Genomic DNA, 16,678 nt, shown 5'->3' on the forward strand with positions numbered 1-16,678 from the left:
CGAGTATTTATTTGTTTTTGGATGCAAATTGTGCAAGTTGTAAAGATCAATTGGTTTATTTCTCTTTACTAATAAGATGTTATAATTCTCTTTACTGTAATAATAAGATGAGAGTAATGTTCGTGATGTCTTATCTCTAGTTTCTGTCAAATTCAGTTTTGAAGTTTGATGTTAACATTACCCAGAGCACACCACAAGGAGGTAACAGATATAGGATAGTAAATATAAAATCACTCTACATGTATGACTGATAGACTTTTAATAATTTGACAAATTTTACACCCCATTTTGTCCTTATATTCAGAAATGGTCATGATGAATGGTCAGGGATCTTGCACAAATTGGGTGTTCTTATCCACGATCAAATTTGTTTGAACGTTTACAACAAAGGCCAGAATGTTGAAATTGTTCGCAGAAAATAACAGATTACTGAAAAACACTAATTTTTATCTTTTTTTTTTTTTTTTTTTTTTTTTTTAAGATGGCCCTTTCCTCCTATGACAGCCATCCAGTTTAGAACTGCAAATATGAAATTAAATTCAAGTTATAAAAATAAATAAAATGGAAGATTGACATAGCCGTAATTCTAAAATCCTATTACAGTAGTTTCAAATGGCTGCCTAGATTAAGAAATAAAAGGTTCTAAATATTTTATTTCCAATAATTTAAATTTTCTTTTTAAAGTTTTCACACAATATTCAGCAGTTCATAAAAAATCTTCAAATATCTTCATGAAGTATTAAACAAAAATAAGTTAAAAAAAAATTCAGATACTGTTCTCACAATTTTCTGACCCATCCTCCTGAAATGATAGTACAGTACTTTTGTAACTATGTGGTCAATCGTACCAGTATGTAATAATTAGGCTTAGGATAGGCTAGGTTTTATTAGCAACAAATATATAAACGTTTCTGATTTGTCCAAATTCAATAATACAAACGTCTACTTCCTGGTGGTCTATCACGACATATTTGTACTATCGTCCACATTGCTACTATAATTACTGTACCTCACTTTTACTTTGGTAGGATAGGCTGCAATTTTCTCATTGTATATAAAAGATATTGCTCTTCGTGGTATATGAAGTTCCTGTAGCTACCGAGACAGGCAACTTTCACCCTTATTGCTTGTTTTTCTACACTGCAACACTTTCATACTCTGTTAAAGAGTATGCCGTCTCATGCTTACACTTGACTCGTAAATTTCCGTATGTTGTTATTACACAATCTGTGTTCATACTATTAAGAAAATGAGGAAACTTTATAAAACAAACACAAAGATCAGGGCAGTCATTAAGTATCATATATTTTTCATACTAAAGGTACGTTTAACTATTTCTTCATGGCAATGGCAATTAATACATTGACATCAATATAAATTTCACACAGTAGGATGTACCATAAGAGAAGAGTTTCTAGAATATCTTGGGAGTAATGCAACTGCATTGACGACAAATGCTAAAACTTTTATGCGACATTTTCTGATCTTGGAAAAAATAAATAGTTTACATGTATTTTTATCTGAATAAATGGATACCAACATATTGATTCAGGATAGATAACATACAATCATTTTGTAGAAATACCAAGAACATTGTGCGCATGCATGTGTGTGTGTGTGCACGCGCACACATTTATGTATTCATGCTTGCTTCTATGTGTATGCGTACAAATGCACGTTGTATTCGTTAAGGTGTAGTTCACAAAGAAATTCACATGTAAACATTCATTTGAATGTGCACATATGATGTACACACACAAAAAATAATTAAGTAGTAATCACTTATGTACATTGCCATATGATGTTAGCAACGTTTCCAATGCAACTTTCTTCCATTACGTCTTGAATAATTTATAATACAATTATCACATTATGAATGACAATGGTCATGGATATTACATATGAGCTCACAAACTGAAGTCAGACGACAAATAACCATTAAATAAATGAATTATTTCTCGTAGAATGAATGCAATCAATAAAAAAGAAACAGCATTAAGGAAATTAAACAGTTTTATAATATATGAATTTAATAATAAAAACCTGAGAACACAAGAGTACAGTGCCACTAAACATTTAGGAGCAAGAGCTTCAATCACACTTATGTTGCCTTGTAAGCCTCCTAGTAATTATTATAATAACAATCACAAACTATAATTGTATCCTAACTTATTAATTATGTAATTATGACCAAAATCAAAGTGCTGTAGCTTGGCAATGACTGGACTCTCACTTCTGAGAGATGTTTATTTGAACATTTGGAATACCACACACCAACAAAACAAACAGCAGTTTATAGCAGACAAAGGGTACAATAAACACTACTGCTGAATGACAACTGAACAGCACAGTTAGTCTCTTAGACTGACTAGTGAAGTTAAAGCAAAACTGAAAGGCTGATGTTACCACAAGTTTGCTCACTTGGAGGAAGACTTGGATATACTGATAACATAATTAATGACACTCCAAAATCTGGGTAAACTGTACCATTTCTTGAATAATCATTACTTGTGCAATACAAGCACTCATCTTCACCTGGCAGTTTGGGGAATGGACTGTGGGTGCCCATCTTCCCAATGACAGTTGCAAAGAGAAATATAAAGAAAACGGCAAGATAGCTATTGGCCCATGTGAGGCAGCTCCTACCTACTTATCCACACCAACTCTACCTAACCTAACCTACCTTGAAACAATTCACCGACCCCAAAGCCTATGTTATTCACCGTGTTCCATAATTCAACAACCCTATTTCTAAGCCAGTGCTATCTAAACTTATGAAAATTGTATTTGCTGCTTTATATTTTGATATATTTACCACCCCAATTAATATCCATTGTTATAATCATTCATCCAGCTGCACGTAACCTGTGCCATAGACGGTGCTAGTCTTCCCGGCATAGTGCCTTCTATAAATAATTACTTGTACATGCATAGTGAAGCAGTCATGAAACTTTCCACATAATTTCGTTTCTGTTGTCAACAAAGCAGAGATCGATTTTCCTATGACAAGCAAGCCAGCACGTAAAAGTCTAAAGTCAGAGCTTTGGGTGCTCCTTCACTATCTTTACTACACAAGAATAGCTAAAATACAAGGCATAAATGGAGAATTGTAGGAACCAACTTTAGGAAATAATTTTGTTGCTCTGCAAAAATACTGCGGGAACACAATAATAGTGTTTTTGTACTCGGTTGCTATAAAAATTTAATAGATATGCAAGGTCAATACTTATGATTTTACATGAAAAAACATCGTGCTCCAATGATTATAGAATACAATAACCTTCAACCAAGTGAGCTCAACTTCAGGTACATCTAGGCCATAAAAACTTGCTGTAACTTCCGTAGGACTTGTCGAAAATCCTACAGAAGACAAAATAAATGGTAAATAACAATGGATGACCAGTACCAATTATTGCACTCGGCACATGTCAAATCTTTCATTACAAAGATTTAATGCAGTACAAAACTCTGATCACGTTGTACAATAATTTAAACAGAAGATTGAAACTGCTAGTGTATTGTTGTTTCATTAACCCCAAACTTTCCTAATACTACATAGCTGACTATAAGAGGATTAACCTGATGATTTCTGCATCTGCCAACCTCTTTTTCAATGCAATGACTTACTGTACATTAATACTAACAAAAATATAAATACAAAGACATTGCTTACTCCTTACTTATTTTAGTATAAATTTCTATGAATACGCCTTAATTCAGATGACAGTTCTATATTATTTAACAAACATGTACGCGACTCAACAATCGGTAGTCAGCTCTCTTATCACATCAAACCCTTGAAAAACTGCATTCATCAGGCACTCACTCCAAAATTAAGGGCATGTACTTTATTGTTAGGTATTACTAGTAATTGTTGCCAATTACAAATGCAATACAGAAAGTTCATAAATAAACTGACAATTATACAGCCAACACTTGATCATCTGATAAATAACCTATTATAAAAAGTAAATATTTTGTGCTTATAAAAAATAAAGTTTTTCGGTAAATCAAATAGAAACCAATATCTAAAATATAACGTAATATATAAATGTCTATTCATTATGCTACGGTCTACAATTTCTTGACAGGAAGTCCGTATCACCGATATTGTTTTATGAGTGACTTTGATTAAACGAGTTTCTTCAACTTTCAAGGTACTCGGATCTTTACCATAAAGGGAAGTATGCTGAATGACATTCTCCTGTCAAAGTTGCAGATATAGCACAAGTATGGAAAACTTACCTTGTATTCTAAAGTCAGATGAGTATCTTATGTATTGTGATGAGATATTGCTATTTATGTATCTTAAACACAGATTTTTGAGAAGTAAGGAGAACGTAAGGATGTATGACACATATGCACATTTAACACATTCTTCTACTGATCTAGAATGAACAAGCATAAAGGTGTCATTAAAACTATTTCTATAACATTTAATTTTTTGGAAAGTTAAATAAGCTGAATACTTTAGGGTTAAAGAAGTCACAATTATAATACTTAGTAGATAGATGAGAAGACAGAAAGTAAAGAAGAGACAGGGTGGACGTAACCCTGCAAGCCACAATCGTCAACTCCAGTCTTGAGCAGAGTGACGGAATGATGATGGGGCAAAGCCTGGGGGTGCCCCACGTCCCCTACCTCTTCCAGGACCATATCTCTGTCGATTTCCAGAACTTTTGGGGCCTTTTCTGCATACTCCCCCTGCACCATTGCCAATTTCATTACTTCCAGATCGATTGTCCCCATTATAAAGACTGCCATTTTCATAAGAGCTGCCCTCACGTTTTCCATGAGCTTTGGTTCCATACCCATTATCAATTACGCATGAGGTTTTATAGTCCGTAGAGTTGTATCCCTGTGGCTCAGAGATAATCCTGGATGAAGTATGATATACAAAACGACCATTTCCTCCTCTACCACGGCTACCACTCGTACCCCGTCCACCACGATTTCCGGACCAATGCCTACCATCACCTGCCAGATCTGTTCTCCAAGACTGACGGCCATAGCCGCCTTGTGACTTTTGTCCTTGTGATCTCTGATGCATTGAACGGCTGTCTCTCCTACTAGGAGGAATGGTGGGTTCTACTGGACGTGGCTCTACAGGAGAATCTGGACTGCTCATTTTAGCAACATCTTCAACCCCGTCTTCCAGCACTTCACAAGAATCAGCCTGTAACAAATAAATTGGTATGAAACTTTGAAACAAAATTAATCAAAATTAATCACACATTATAAAGTAAAAGGCTACTTGTCACAGGTTAGAGAGTTCCTCTACTCCTCAGATTTATCTCAAGTGCTCATAAATTGAGCAATCTATCAATTTTACATTACTCAGTAACCACTTGTCAAATACAGTAGAATGAGCCTATCAATTTTAAATTTGGGCATTACAGGCATTCCCCGAGGTACAAATGTAACACGTTATCAAAAGGCATTCTTAAGTCGGCTATTCCTTACTCGGAACCAGATTTTCAATAGGTTCAATGCTATAAATGGGAAATGCATTCCTGGGCAACCAATAATCAACAACTAAAACCCAATTTTTGTGACAATAATAATATAAGAAACACTGCTTTTTAAATGATGGAATTACCTTAGCTTGCCTGATTTGATGCCTTTTAAAGCACAAGAGGTATAATTACTCAAGTATGAGCCAGTAAATGAGGTGATGTCTAGGCACTGGTGTATCACCAGTACACTTCCTCTATCAGCCATTATCCAGGAAACTTTCTTCGATAAAAGACTAATATAGTGCATTAATAGCACTATTGTATTTGCATGTTAACATTTTCGTACACCCGGCGCGTGCGCTCCGACCCACCCCAAGGTGGGCCTGGTATTTCCTGGGAGCTCGCACCCACAATAACATATGTACTCTTTCCAGTGTTCCGACCTCAATTTTCGAGCTATGTCGTTCATTTTGGTATCAAATTGTTCGCAATCTAAAGGCGCGCATTGTAAAACTAGTACCGTGATAATCGAACAGTAAATGTAATTTTAACAAGTATTTTAATTTTGTATGCTCATCACCACAAGTACTGTATTTATAATCTTTCCAGTGTTTTGACCTCAACTGTCGTGCTATGTTGTTCATTATGGTATAAGATTGTTTGCAATCTAAAGACATGCATTTTAAAACTAGTCCCATAATGATAGGATAAAAAATATAATTTTAACAAATATTTTAATTCTTGACACAACATGCGTCACCAGCGGACATCCGTCAATTTATTTATTGACACAGATGCATCGCTGCTGGACGAAATTGTTAAGTTGGCGAGTTTTAAAATGAAGTACAACAGCCAATTTGCAAAACAAAATTAATACTTGCCCTATTTGAGGAAAGTAAAAATTTATTCTTCTCTTCCTCTAAATCAATTATTCCTCCCTTTTCTTTCTGCTGTATGTAAAGTTGAGCCATCCGCTGCTGAAGGGCTATCAACTCGGGACTGTCTGCTCGAAATTCAGCAGTGCTCTCTTCTTCCTCAGGGGGAGGTGCGAGCAACAGCTCACTACAATTGAGCTGTAAAGACACAAAGTATGAACAATAACGTTTGCCAGTACATCTCGATTCTCTATCATCAATGAATCAGCCTGACCATGGCCAAAACACTTGCACAAGCAAATTCAAACCCTAAATGGCCAAAATGCACTATGAAAAAAAAAGATACCAATTAGACAATTTATTTGTAATACATGCAAAGTATAACAGAAGCAATGATAATTTTGTCTTTAACTGGCATTGCATGAAGCTTTCCAGTACAGTATATCAAACCCTAACCATAAAGTCAGCAAATCCTTTATTAGCTGGTCTATTACTGTATATGCCAAAATTCAGGTCCTATTGTCCTGGACCTAACAAAGTGATCTGAAAATTTGCTATTTTTTTGCTGTGTGTATAAACCAAAATTTACAGATTTTTATTATAAGTGCTGTAATATATGTTCATGAATATTTACACAATACATAAATAAGGATTTTTTTGTGCCTATAATTAAGCACCAAAAAATATGACCAATTAATTTTAACCAAAGTTCTATGGCAACTACATGGAGTTTGGAAGAGCAGAGATGAGAGTTAACCAGTGTCAATATTTTCTCATACACTATTGAGATTTTATTGTGCAGTGAAGCTGGCAGAAGGTGGGAGGGGCAACATCATTACTTACATTAAGTAATAGACAGGTATCATATAAAAAATATGGAATGTGGGGTTCCACCTGTCCATCCAGTTCGCGCGTGAGAGCCCCAAGCCTCACCAAGAAAAGAGGGCAGTTACAGGGAGCTACTGAGAAAAAAAAAAACAGAAAAAGCCAGCTCATAATTGATGGACTGGCCCTTGGTAGCATCCCATTGGTAAAAATTGGAAGACCAGGAAAACTGGTTTTTGGCTAAAAAAAAAAAAAAAAGGAATCTAAAGATGTAGGGTTGATCAGTGAGGTGAGATGACTAGAAAATCAGAGCTCAGATAAAAACAAATCACTCAACAACTGAAAAGGTGCCCAAATATCCTGAAGATAACATGCAGCCAACACTACTAGACCACTGAAACCCCAAACCCAACAGATAATCATAGAAAGCCTGGCAAATACTGTAATGCTATAATTCACCTACAGGACAGAGGACTGTAGTACCTCCATTCAGACAAATGAAGCGTCCAAGTACCAAAGGACCCAGAAAAAAAGAAAAAAATCTTGGCATAAAAGGACAATTATGGTGATAGATGGAGAAAGTGGTCCCCAGGATGAAAAGAGCAAAGCCCCTTTTTGTGACAAACAGCATTAAGTTAGCTAACAAAACTACTAGAGGCCAGAACCAACAAGAAGCAAATTTGAAAATTAAATCTTCCACTGAGGGGAGGGGGGGGAGGACAAGGACAAAAAGGAAAGTGCCTAATCCAATGTGTAAACAGGCCCAAAAGGAACTGGGGTCAGGAAAAGTTGGAAGCCCTGGATAACTTGAGCAATAGGGGAGAATAAGCATCCATCCCAAAAGCAAGTGAGAGGAGCTCTATCAACAAAAAGCTGGAAAGACTGCTAAACCCCCTCATACTGGCACCAGGAAAGACAAATATGATATTAAGAGATCCACAACCAGGTCCCCATAAAGGTGACAGTACAACCAGCTCAAAATCTCTAGATGTGAAGATCAGTGGATAGCCTTGATCCTCCAGGAAAGATTTGCCACAGCTCAAGATTATGACAGTTGCTGAACATGTAATGTATCCATGTACAGTACCTCAATTTGAATTGGATCCCGACACACTGGACACATCATCTGTTTCTTCTCTCTGGCCATCCAGGCTGGTTGAGGTTCTTCCTCCTCTGCTGCAGCTTCTTCCTCGCAGTTCGCTACATATCTATCAAGAAAAAGTGTAGTATTAAAATGGGTATTAAGTTTTATTGCCTAGGTTTGCAGGAATGTATCAGTAAAATTTCAGTCAATACTTTAGATAACTTCTGAAACCTGTCAGCAGGCTTAGACCTCCCTCTCTCTTTCCACACCTTATGAAAGTGCTGAAAAGTGGCTAAAACAACAACACACAAAGGGAATAATGGTCAATGTATAACATGCATATTATGCATGAAGTTTAAGGCATAATAGAACAGGAATATGTAGTCAATATGCTAATAAAAATTAAAACATCAAATGTCTAATATTCAATACTTCTTGCTTTATATTTATGCATTTGATTTATAAGTTGCATATATTTGTTTTCCAACTATCTAGTTTTCCTTCTTAAGCTTCTTTCTTACACTAAATCATTTGAGCCAAGATGCACACTCCTCCTGAATTACTAATTATATTTTAAGTGAACCACCATTGTAGTTATCAATGCACTGTTTTTACTTCTCAGTTCTCCAAGTTGAGTCAATATATAACTGATATCTAGGTAACCCACAATTGCTTTCAATGTGACAATACTATACACAATATTTTAGCCTCCACTATGTAATGCTGAGGTTGGTAAGTTTTCTATGCTCATTATGTCTGTGAAGACTCCTTATGAGACAAATCTGCTTCAACAACACACATATTTCAGATGCCACGCCATGTCCATGCATCACGCCAACAAATTTTACCTATATTTGTGGAAAATCCTGAAAATGTTATCCCCTACACCTCTTCAGTCCACTCTGACACTTTTGCTGCTCTGTTGACCACTACACAATTCTTCACGTCATCAAGAGTGAACACAAAAATCACATACCTGCCCAGACAATATGAATGGAAATAGTGGAAGCACGGAGTCTTTGTGAAAATATCAGTATCGGTGAAATGATGGAGGCAGATGGCACATGGGCAGCTGGGCGTGTTGTTAGCAGTCAAATTCTCACGAACAACCTTGGGGGATACATAATTAATATATATATTATTATGTAAAATAAACTGGCAATTAATGGTTCATTTACCTATAGTTAGGTTATATCCCACCAAATCAAGTGATTAAATTCATTAAAAACACCAACAGCAGTACAGTATACAAGTATTAATTTCTCTATGTTAAGTATAATACTGGACAGCTTATACAGTGCATAGTACAAAACATACTTCCCAAAATTATGCACTTCCATAGGCAATTCCGTTAAAACTTATTCTGCAAATCCAATAAATAAGTTAAAATATTCCTGTTCATTTAGACCTTTCATACTCAACACACAAACAACTTGACCATTATCTTACCAACATGATCAAAATGTTCTCAAGAAATTCTGAACTGCCAAACTAAGAGGGGACACCAGGGAAAGAACAACAGGAGATTATTAACACCAGGGGAAGAACAACAGGGAGTTATTAACACCAGGGGAAGAACAACAGGGGGTTATTAACACCAGGGGAAGAACAACAGGGGATTATTAACACCAGGTGGAAGAACAACAAGGGATTATGAACACCAGGGGAAGAACAACAGGGGATTATTAACACCAGGGGAAGAAACAGATCTAACCCCCAACTGGCACTTCTAAATACAAATGACAGAAATCTTCACGTCATACCACCCAATGAAGATCATTTAATTCACTAAATTAATCAATTTAGCACCTTAATTTACATTCAACTTACCTCAATCAGTTCATAAATTACGGGACAACCTAAATACTCTTCACACTTCTGCTGACTTTCTTGCTTGATCTTCTCCAAAACATAATCATCCACACCACGTGGATTCCTGAAATTGTACAATATATAGTGCACTATACCTGTGCTAACATAACTTCAAATAAAGTAAATACAATACTAATATATTACTGTCTATGTGATTGAGCCTGATGAATCCCATAAATTCAACTTTGTATGGATTTTGGGCCCCCTACTAGATAAATTAGCTGGTTACTATAATTTATTATACAGTACAGTAGAACAGTACTGTACTACTTTGGAAAACAAATAAAAGTACTGTATTCAGGTTGCAGTACAGTAGCTGGCATCTCTATTCAAAATGAAATTTGTAAAAGTATTTAGCATTTAATACATTAATAAAATGAGAACAGTATGTCGTTCGATCTGCTGGATTGGTTGACAGACAAATATACCCACACAAAGATACAGTTACTGGCACTTATGACAGCTCTAGCTATTCAGCTACCAATGGACAGAAAACAGAACAGGGTATCAACGTAAAAAATGAAATAATATCAGTATAATTATGCTATGAATGAGTGTTATGTTACTTAATGGAAGGGAGTGGGAAAGGCATTGCTATTGCTTACATCTGTTGCGATTTAAAAACAAATGTAAATAACAGCGGCAGACAAAGACAATGCTGGTGTGGTGGCACTTATTAATCTGCATTGCTATGTAATGTGAATAAAGTAACCAATGGACTTCTACTTTTGTAATATTGATAACTTTTTCATTATAATCATTTAGCTTCTTCCTATGGATTGATGTTGTGCCACATGATAAAAGTAGGGACTATGGGTTAAAGATAATCTTGAGGTTATCTTGAGATGAATTCGGGGCTTTTTAGTGTCCCCGCAGCCCGGTCCTCGACCAGGCCTCAACCCCCAGGAAGCAGCCCGTGACAGCTGACTAACACCCAGGTACCTATTTTACTGCTAGGTAACAGGGGCATAGGGTGAAAGAAACTTTGCCCATTGTTTCTCGCCGGTGCCCGGGATCGAACCCAGGACCACAGGATCACAAGTCCAGCGTGCTGTTCGCTCGGCCGACCAGCTCCTGAGTGATGAGTGAATGAATGACAATACTCTCCCCTCTCCTTCCCTACACAAAGCACCATACAAACATGGTGTGAATATACCAATATTATTCATTATTTTATCATTAGTAAGTTCTTTTTTCTTCTATTTATCTTTATTTCAATTAAATAGTTTAGGTAAATTTAAGCTAAGGAAATATCTACAAACCTAATAGCAGTTAAGTTAATGTCAAAGAGTAGCTGGCTGCCTGGTACACAATTCTTAACTTGTATAACTGCATATTTTTTCTGATCTACAGGAAACATGCTTATCATATTTTGACAGTACATTTAAGCCTCCTAAGTCAACACAAACACTATTGTTACTGACATAATGAAGAGATTTCATATTTTCAATATTGCAATAGGCATGAAGGGGTTTGATAGACATGTCATGTAGTGAATAAAATATCTTTTTAGACAGGTTCCAGTTTTTATCAGTTTATCCTGTTCTATAGTGTGGCCAACATGGTTAATGTAATGGATAACTCTCATAATATATTAATGTAAAATAATCCAGTAATGTCCACAATACCTTCTCATTAACAATATTAATAAATATCACATATATAATTAGTGATAAGAAATACTCTACCAGAATTATTCTTACCTGAGTATAATGAAGGGTGTGGTGTCGGGATACTCTGGGGGCAGCGACAACACCAAGGTCACTCTCACATGCTGCTCTTCAATGTTCTGGGCCGTAGCCGGTACTACCACAACCTCCACACCATTTGGCACACCTCTAAAGTTAGACAACTATCAAAATACTGCACTGCTTCTAATAATAACTTTGTGATATCTTAAAAAAAATATCTACAAATTTATATATATGGTACTCCTAGAGTAAACTCTTCTTATTCCAAAATTCTAATTTCTCTTTTTTTTTAAGCACAACTAAGCCTACCCATCTAGATGAGTAACACAGAACAATAACACTGCCACATCACTTAATGGACTAACTGGAAGTGAACCTACTCTGTTCTACCTAGGTTTCAAGTCGACCTACAGTTTCACAAGTTTTGCTATTAATAAAAGATATGTAAACAAATGACCTAAAATTATAACAATGTATCATTGCACATATAAACAAAATAACAATAATAATAATAAATAGTAATAATCAATAATAATAATAAACATCTTCATAAGAATTTGAACGTGCACACTGGGTACTCCCAAGCACACACCTTAGACCACAACATGTTCAAAAGCAATGAAATCTGGGATTCAGTTGAATCCTCTAGGCAGGGGTTCTGAGGCTTTCAATGAATCCATGTGAGGGTTTCAATCATTGCCTGCATGGCACTCTGGCTGTCATATAGGAGTTCTACCCCCAACACTTCTCAAATGCACAAAGAAATCACATTAATGTGATGCATCTGAGAAAATCATTGATACATCACATTAGTGCGATTTCTTTGTTGTACAGCACACAAGATTATGATGATGATGATGATATATAAATAAGTAATTTTAAATGCAATAATATATACTTGAAGGCAAAATAGGGGGAAAAAAAGAGGAAAATGTAAATTTAATGTAATGAAATACCCTTTTCTGGCTAGTTTCAAACTCCCCATTGCATTGGCTCTGATACCATACACATCCACAAAACTATATAGTCTCTGGACCTGTTCAGGCAGGCTACTGAACAACCAAAGCCAAAATAAAACCAATAAAACCAAAATATGAGCAGAGCCTCACTGTGCTCAAAGAAGCAAGGGGAAGCACAGAGATCAGAGATAAACCTTAAAATATAGTAAACCCATCCAGAAGGTAATCCACAGGCAAAGCAAAACAAACTGTATATCTTGATGACAAGAGAAAAGATGGAAATAAGATAAGCAAATGTATTCCTAATGTCAACAAACTATGTTTTAGTATCCACGAGCACCAACAAATGACAGCTCAGTTGATCAGACCACACACTAGAAGGTGAAGGGACGACGACGTTTTGACTTGAGTATGGTCCAGGACAGACCGAAACATCGTCGTCCCTTCACCTTCTAGTGTGTGGTCTGGTCAACTTACCTTAGCCACGTTATTGTGACTCATCGCCTGCAAATGACAGCTCAGGTCACCAAAGGGTTCAACCTGTTTGCTTGCCTTACTTATGTGCCTGATACCAAACACTCAAGTACTCCACTGCAAGACCACCATTGTTTTTTGAGAAAAGTGAGGCTAGTTTTCCTTTCGACTTGATTGTTCCACAGGGGGCCATGCTTAGTACTGTACTTTGTTATTTCATTACCCTTCACGATTGTGTTTATGCTCCCCAACGTGCATGTCCTTAGTCTTATGTTAAAAGCAACTACAGGTAGAGTGTATATGTACAATTCTGTATATATATATGGCTAAGCTATGCATGGGACCACCCATTAAATAAAATACTGGTATACAAAATAGATTTGACTGAAATGTACTGTAATTGAAAAAGGCAAATTTGACATTTTGTATGGCAACAAGAAAACAATTACCATAAATGCCTTAAATTACATATGTATCTTCCACTTACCCATCTCCATACAATACTCTTACTTCATCCAACATGATTGCCTGCAGTGCTTCAATTTCTTCCAAAATTCTGAAAGGTAAAACAAAATACTTAGGTCTCTTGATGACAAAAGTTTGTTTCAAACGAACATTTACAGTTAGAAATATGGTTAGCCTTTCAAATGTTTGCAAGCAAGACTGTATTTATTAATACTGAACGATGGACAGTGATAAATATAACCTGTTATCACAAAGAACCTAGCTAGACTATTTTTGATATTAGAAATAAAGACAATTGGAAGAAATATAAGGATTATTCACAACAAAGAAATACTTTTCATAATCTTGGGAACTGTGTGTGGGCATATACCCAAAAAGATGATCAATGACTAGTTACACATTAAAGAGGAAAAGTAATTTTTAGGAGAGAAATCACTTAGGTAGTATGAGTATACATATAACACTTGGAGAGATTAAATGCCAGGACATAAGGGTGGAGTTAGGGAACGGTGCAGAATTGCTTGTTCCATTGGAGACCGAACCTGCGATGTTCATTGCATAGAATCGTCCAATTATTTATATTTGGCACTCTCCGCTGCCTTCCTAGAACATATCTTACCAGAGGCAAAACACCATTCTCTTCACTAGCTTCACAAGCACTTCCTTGCTATTTTATATTACTAACTTCATTTCTAATGTTATATTATCTACTATTATCACAGGAAAAAGACAAATTTGTAGTGTAATAATGAGTTCAAAAGGTAATGCATTCCCAAAAGTATAATCTTACTTTTTTTATAAAAGCCTATTTCTGGTTGCCACTATTTTAAATGTTTTAATAAACAAATATATAATCATCCTTCGAGAAATCTGATGGTTCCTGCAAATATTTCCATAAAATTCACACTGTCATGGTAGTAGGCCTAAAAACTTGCAATTTAGGTAAAAAAAAAATAAAAAATATCTGTGCTCACTAGATACCACCTTAAACACACTTGATGTTTCTGGTCATTTATTTATTACAGTAGTACTTTATATATACAATATTTTGCTGTGTAAAATATAATTACTGTACTGTATATTCATATTAGTACAGTGCTGGCAGTCTTTTTGGACTTTCTGGTCAACAAGACCAGATTTATTTGATTTAAACCTCTCAATCTGTTTAGTTACATAATTTTTGGTAACCTGAATGTTTCACAGTATTTTCATCAGTATCTTGGTATATTGTCACTACACTTGGTAAATTTTCAGTCTTCCTTATGGGAGCCGGTCGGCCAAGCGGACAGCACACTGGACTTGTGATCCTGTGGTCCCGGGTTCGATCCCGGGCGCCGGCGAGAAACAATGGGCAGAGTTTCTTTCACCTTATGCCCCTGTTACCTAGCAGTAAAATAGGTACCTGGGTGTTAGTCAGCTGTCATGGGCTGCTTCCTGGGGGTGGAGGCCTGGTCGAGGACCGGGCCGCGGGGACACTAAAGCCCCGAAATCATCTCAAGATAACCAAGATATTCCTTTGTCAAGATTGATATGATTAAGTTTCTTCATTTACAGTTTTGTAATTGTTGGGGGACAGGAAGCCTAACAGACTTATCAAGGTCCCTCTAGGCACCCCGCTGACCTTGCCAAAGATGCAACCCAAAACAGTTGCCTAACTTCAGGGTACCTATTCACTGCAAGGTGAACAATGTCTTCAAATGAAAGGAAAAAAAGTGTCCAAACATCTATGTCCTACTGTGAGAATCTACCCCCCCCCCCCAACCCACCCCACCCCCAGGACCTTTTGCTTTATATCATTTGAAGAATCCTTTAGCTTTAAGCTGCTTTAGAACTGAAGTTTACATCTCTGGCAATCTTTGCTTTGTAAGCTGTTTGGGCTTTTCTTTTTAGCTTGATCTGTTGTTTTATAATCTGTTGTACTGGTGTACAACTGCTTCTAATATTCTAATACAATAGATCATATACAGCCAAATATAGGTGTAAGGATGCTCCCAGAGCCTGACAGCCACTTTACTGACTGATACCTGAAGTCAATACACGGGATATTCCTATCCTATTTTCCTACAAAAATAAAAAAAAACCAGTGCCTGTGGGCCAGGCCATCACGTTGCACAAAGAAATTTAGGCTCTATTCATCTCCAGCGATGATGCTTGATGCATTTGTTACCAGATGAGTTTTAGTTCATTTATTATGCACTCCATACCAATTTTGTGGGCGGTAGTGGAAAGGGTTACAGAGGCACATAATGGGCTCAGGGACTGAAGCCCACAATTCATTTAGCTAAGCAAGTACCAAATGAGAAAATTTGTTTACGAATCTGTTCCTGCGCCAACTTCCTCCTCCTGTGTAACACTGCAGCCCCAGTCTTCACCAGGGCCGCCAGCCCCACACCCCGGCCACCAGGTACTCACGCCTCATTGTTCGTAGCCATTGGGACGCGGCGGGGTTGTTTAAAGAGGTTCTGGTGAGAAGCGGCGGCGATAATGGCAGTCTTTCACTGGTCCTCCTTGTCTGTCTCTCTCTGTGCAGACGGTGCAGCTTTGGGCGCCCCCGCCGCCTCGCACGCTAGCTCAACCTCCCTCACAATGAACCAATGAAAGCCTGCCTTATTCCAAACTGTATTGCCATTGGCCGCCTCAGTAAGCCCAGCTGTCATGTGGGTAATTTCGAAGGTAGTATACACAAAATAAATAAATCTAGAAAATTAAAACTTAGGCTCTCATATGGTACCGTTTATTTGGATAATTTCTAGCATGAGATAATATTTCCAAATTTTCTATGTAAAATATTAAGTTATTATGGCATGAAAAGCTTGCTACTGATGTCGATATTATGCCTCTAGCAGCCCTACAGTGTTCGCCTTCAACTGCTTTAATAACAAAAAATATACACTTATACGTGCACCAATTCCCTTGTACCCTATATCTCATTCTAATGTGTGTATATATCTATTTAAATAGCTGAATGCCATTAAGA

The 16,678-nt window shown here is 36.7% G+C and overlaps 1 protein-coding gene across 1 annotated transcript; it reads right to left on the reverse strand.

Moving 5' to 3' along the window:
- Window positions 1-242: 242 nt before the first annotated feature.
- Window positions 243-16,284, reverse strand: LOC123772979 (E3 ubiquitin-protein ligase RNF25). The gene is made up of 8 exons (XM_045766417.2): window positions 16,114-16,284; window positions 13,724-13,792; window positions 11,816-11,950; window positions 10,071-10,176; window positions 9,217-9,350; window positions 8,244-8,364; window positions 6,338-6,529; window positions 243-5,176 (listed from the first exon to the last, which is right to left on the reverse strand). Exons 1-8 carry the CDS (start codon window positions 16,131-16,133, stop codon window positions 4,571-4,573), a joined length of 1,383 nt encoding a protein of 460 aa, XP_045622373.1. The 5' UTR covers window positions 16,134-16,284; the 3' UTR covers window positions 243-4,570.
- Window positions 16,285-16,678: the final 394 nt, after the last annotated feature.

The sequence above is a fragment of the Procambarus clarkii genome, chromosome 81, assembly GCF_040958095.1.
Source record: "Procambarus clarkii isolate CNS0578487 chromosome 81, FALCON_Pclarkii_2.0, whole genome shotgun sequence".
Lineage (NCBI taxonomy): Eukaryota > Metazoa > Arthropoda > Malacostraca > Decapoda > Cambaridae > Procambarus > Procambarus clarkii.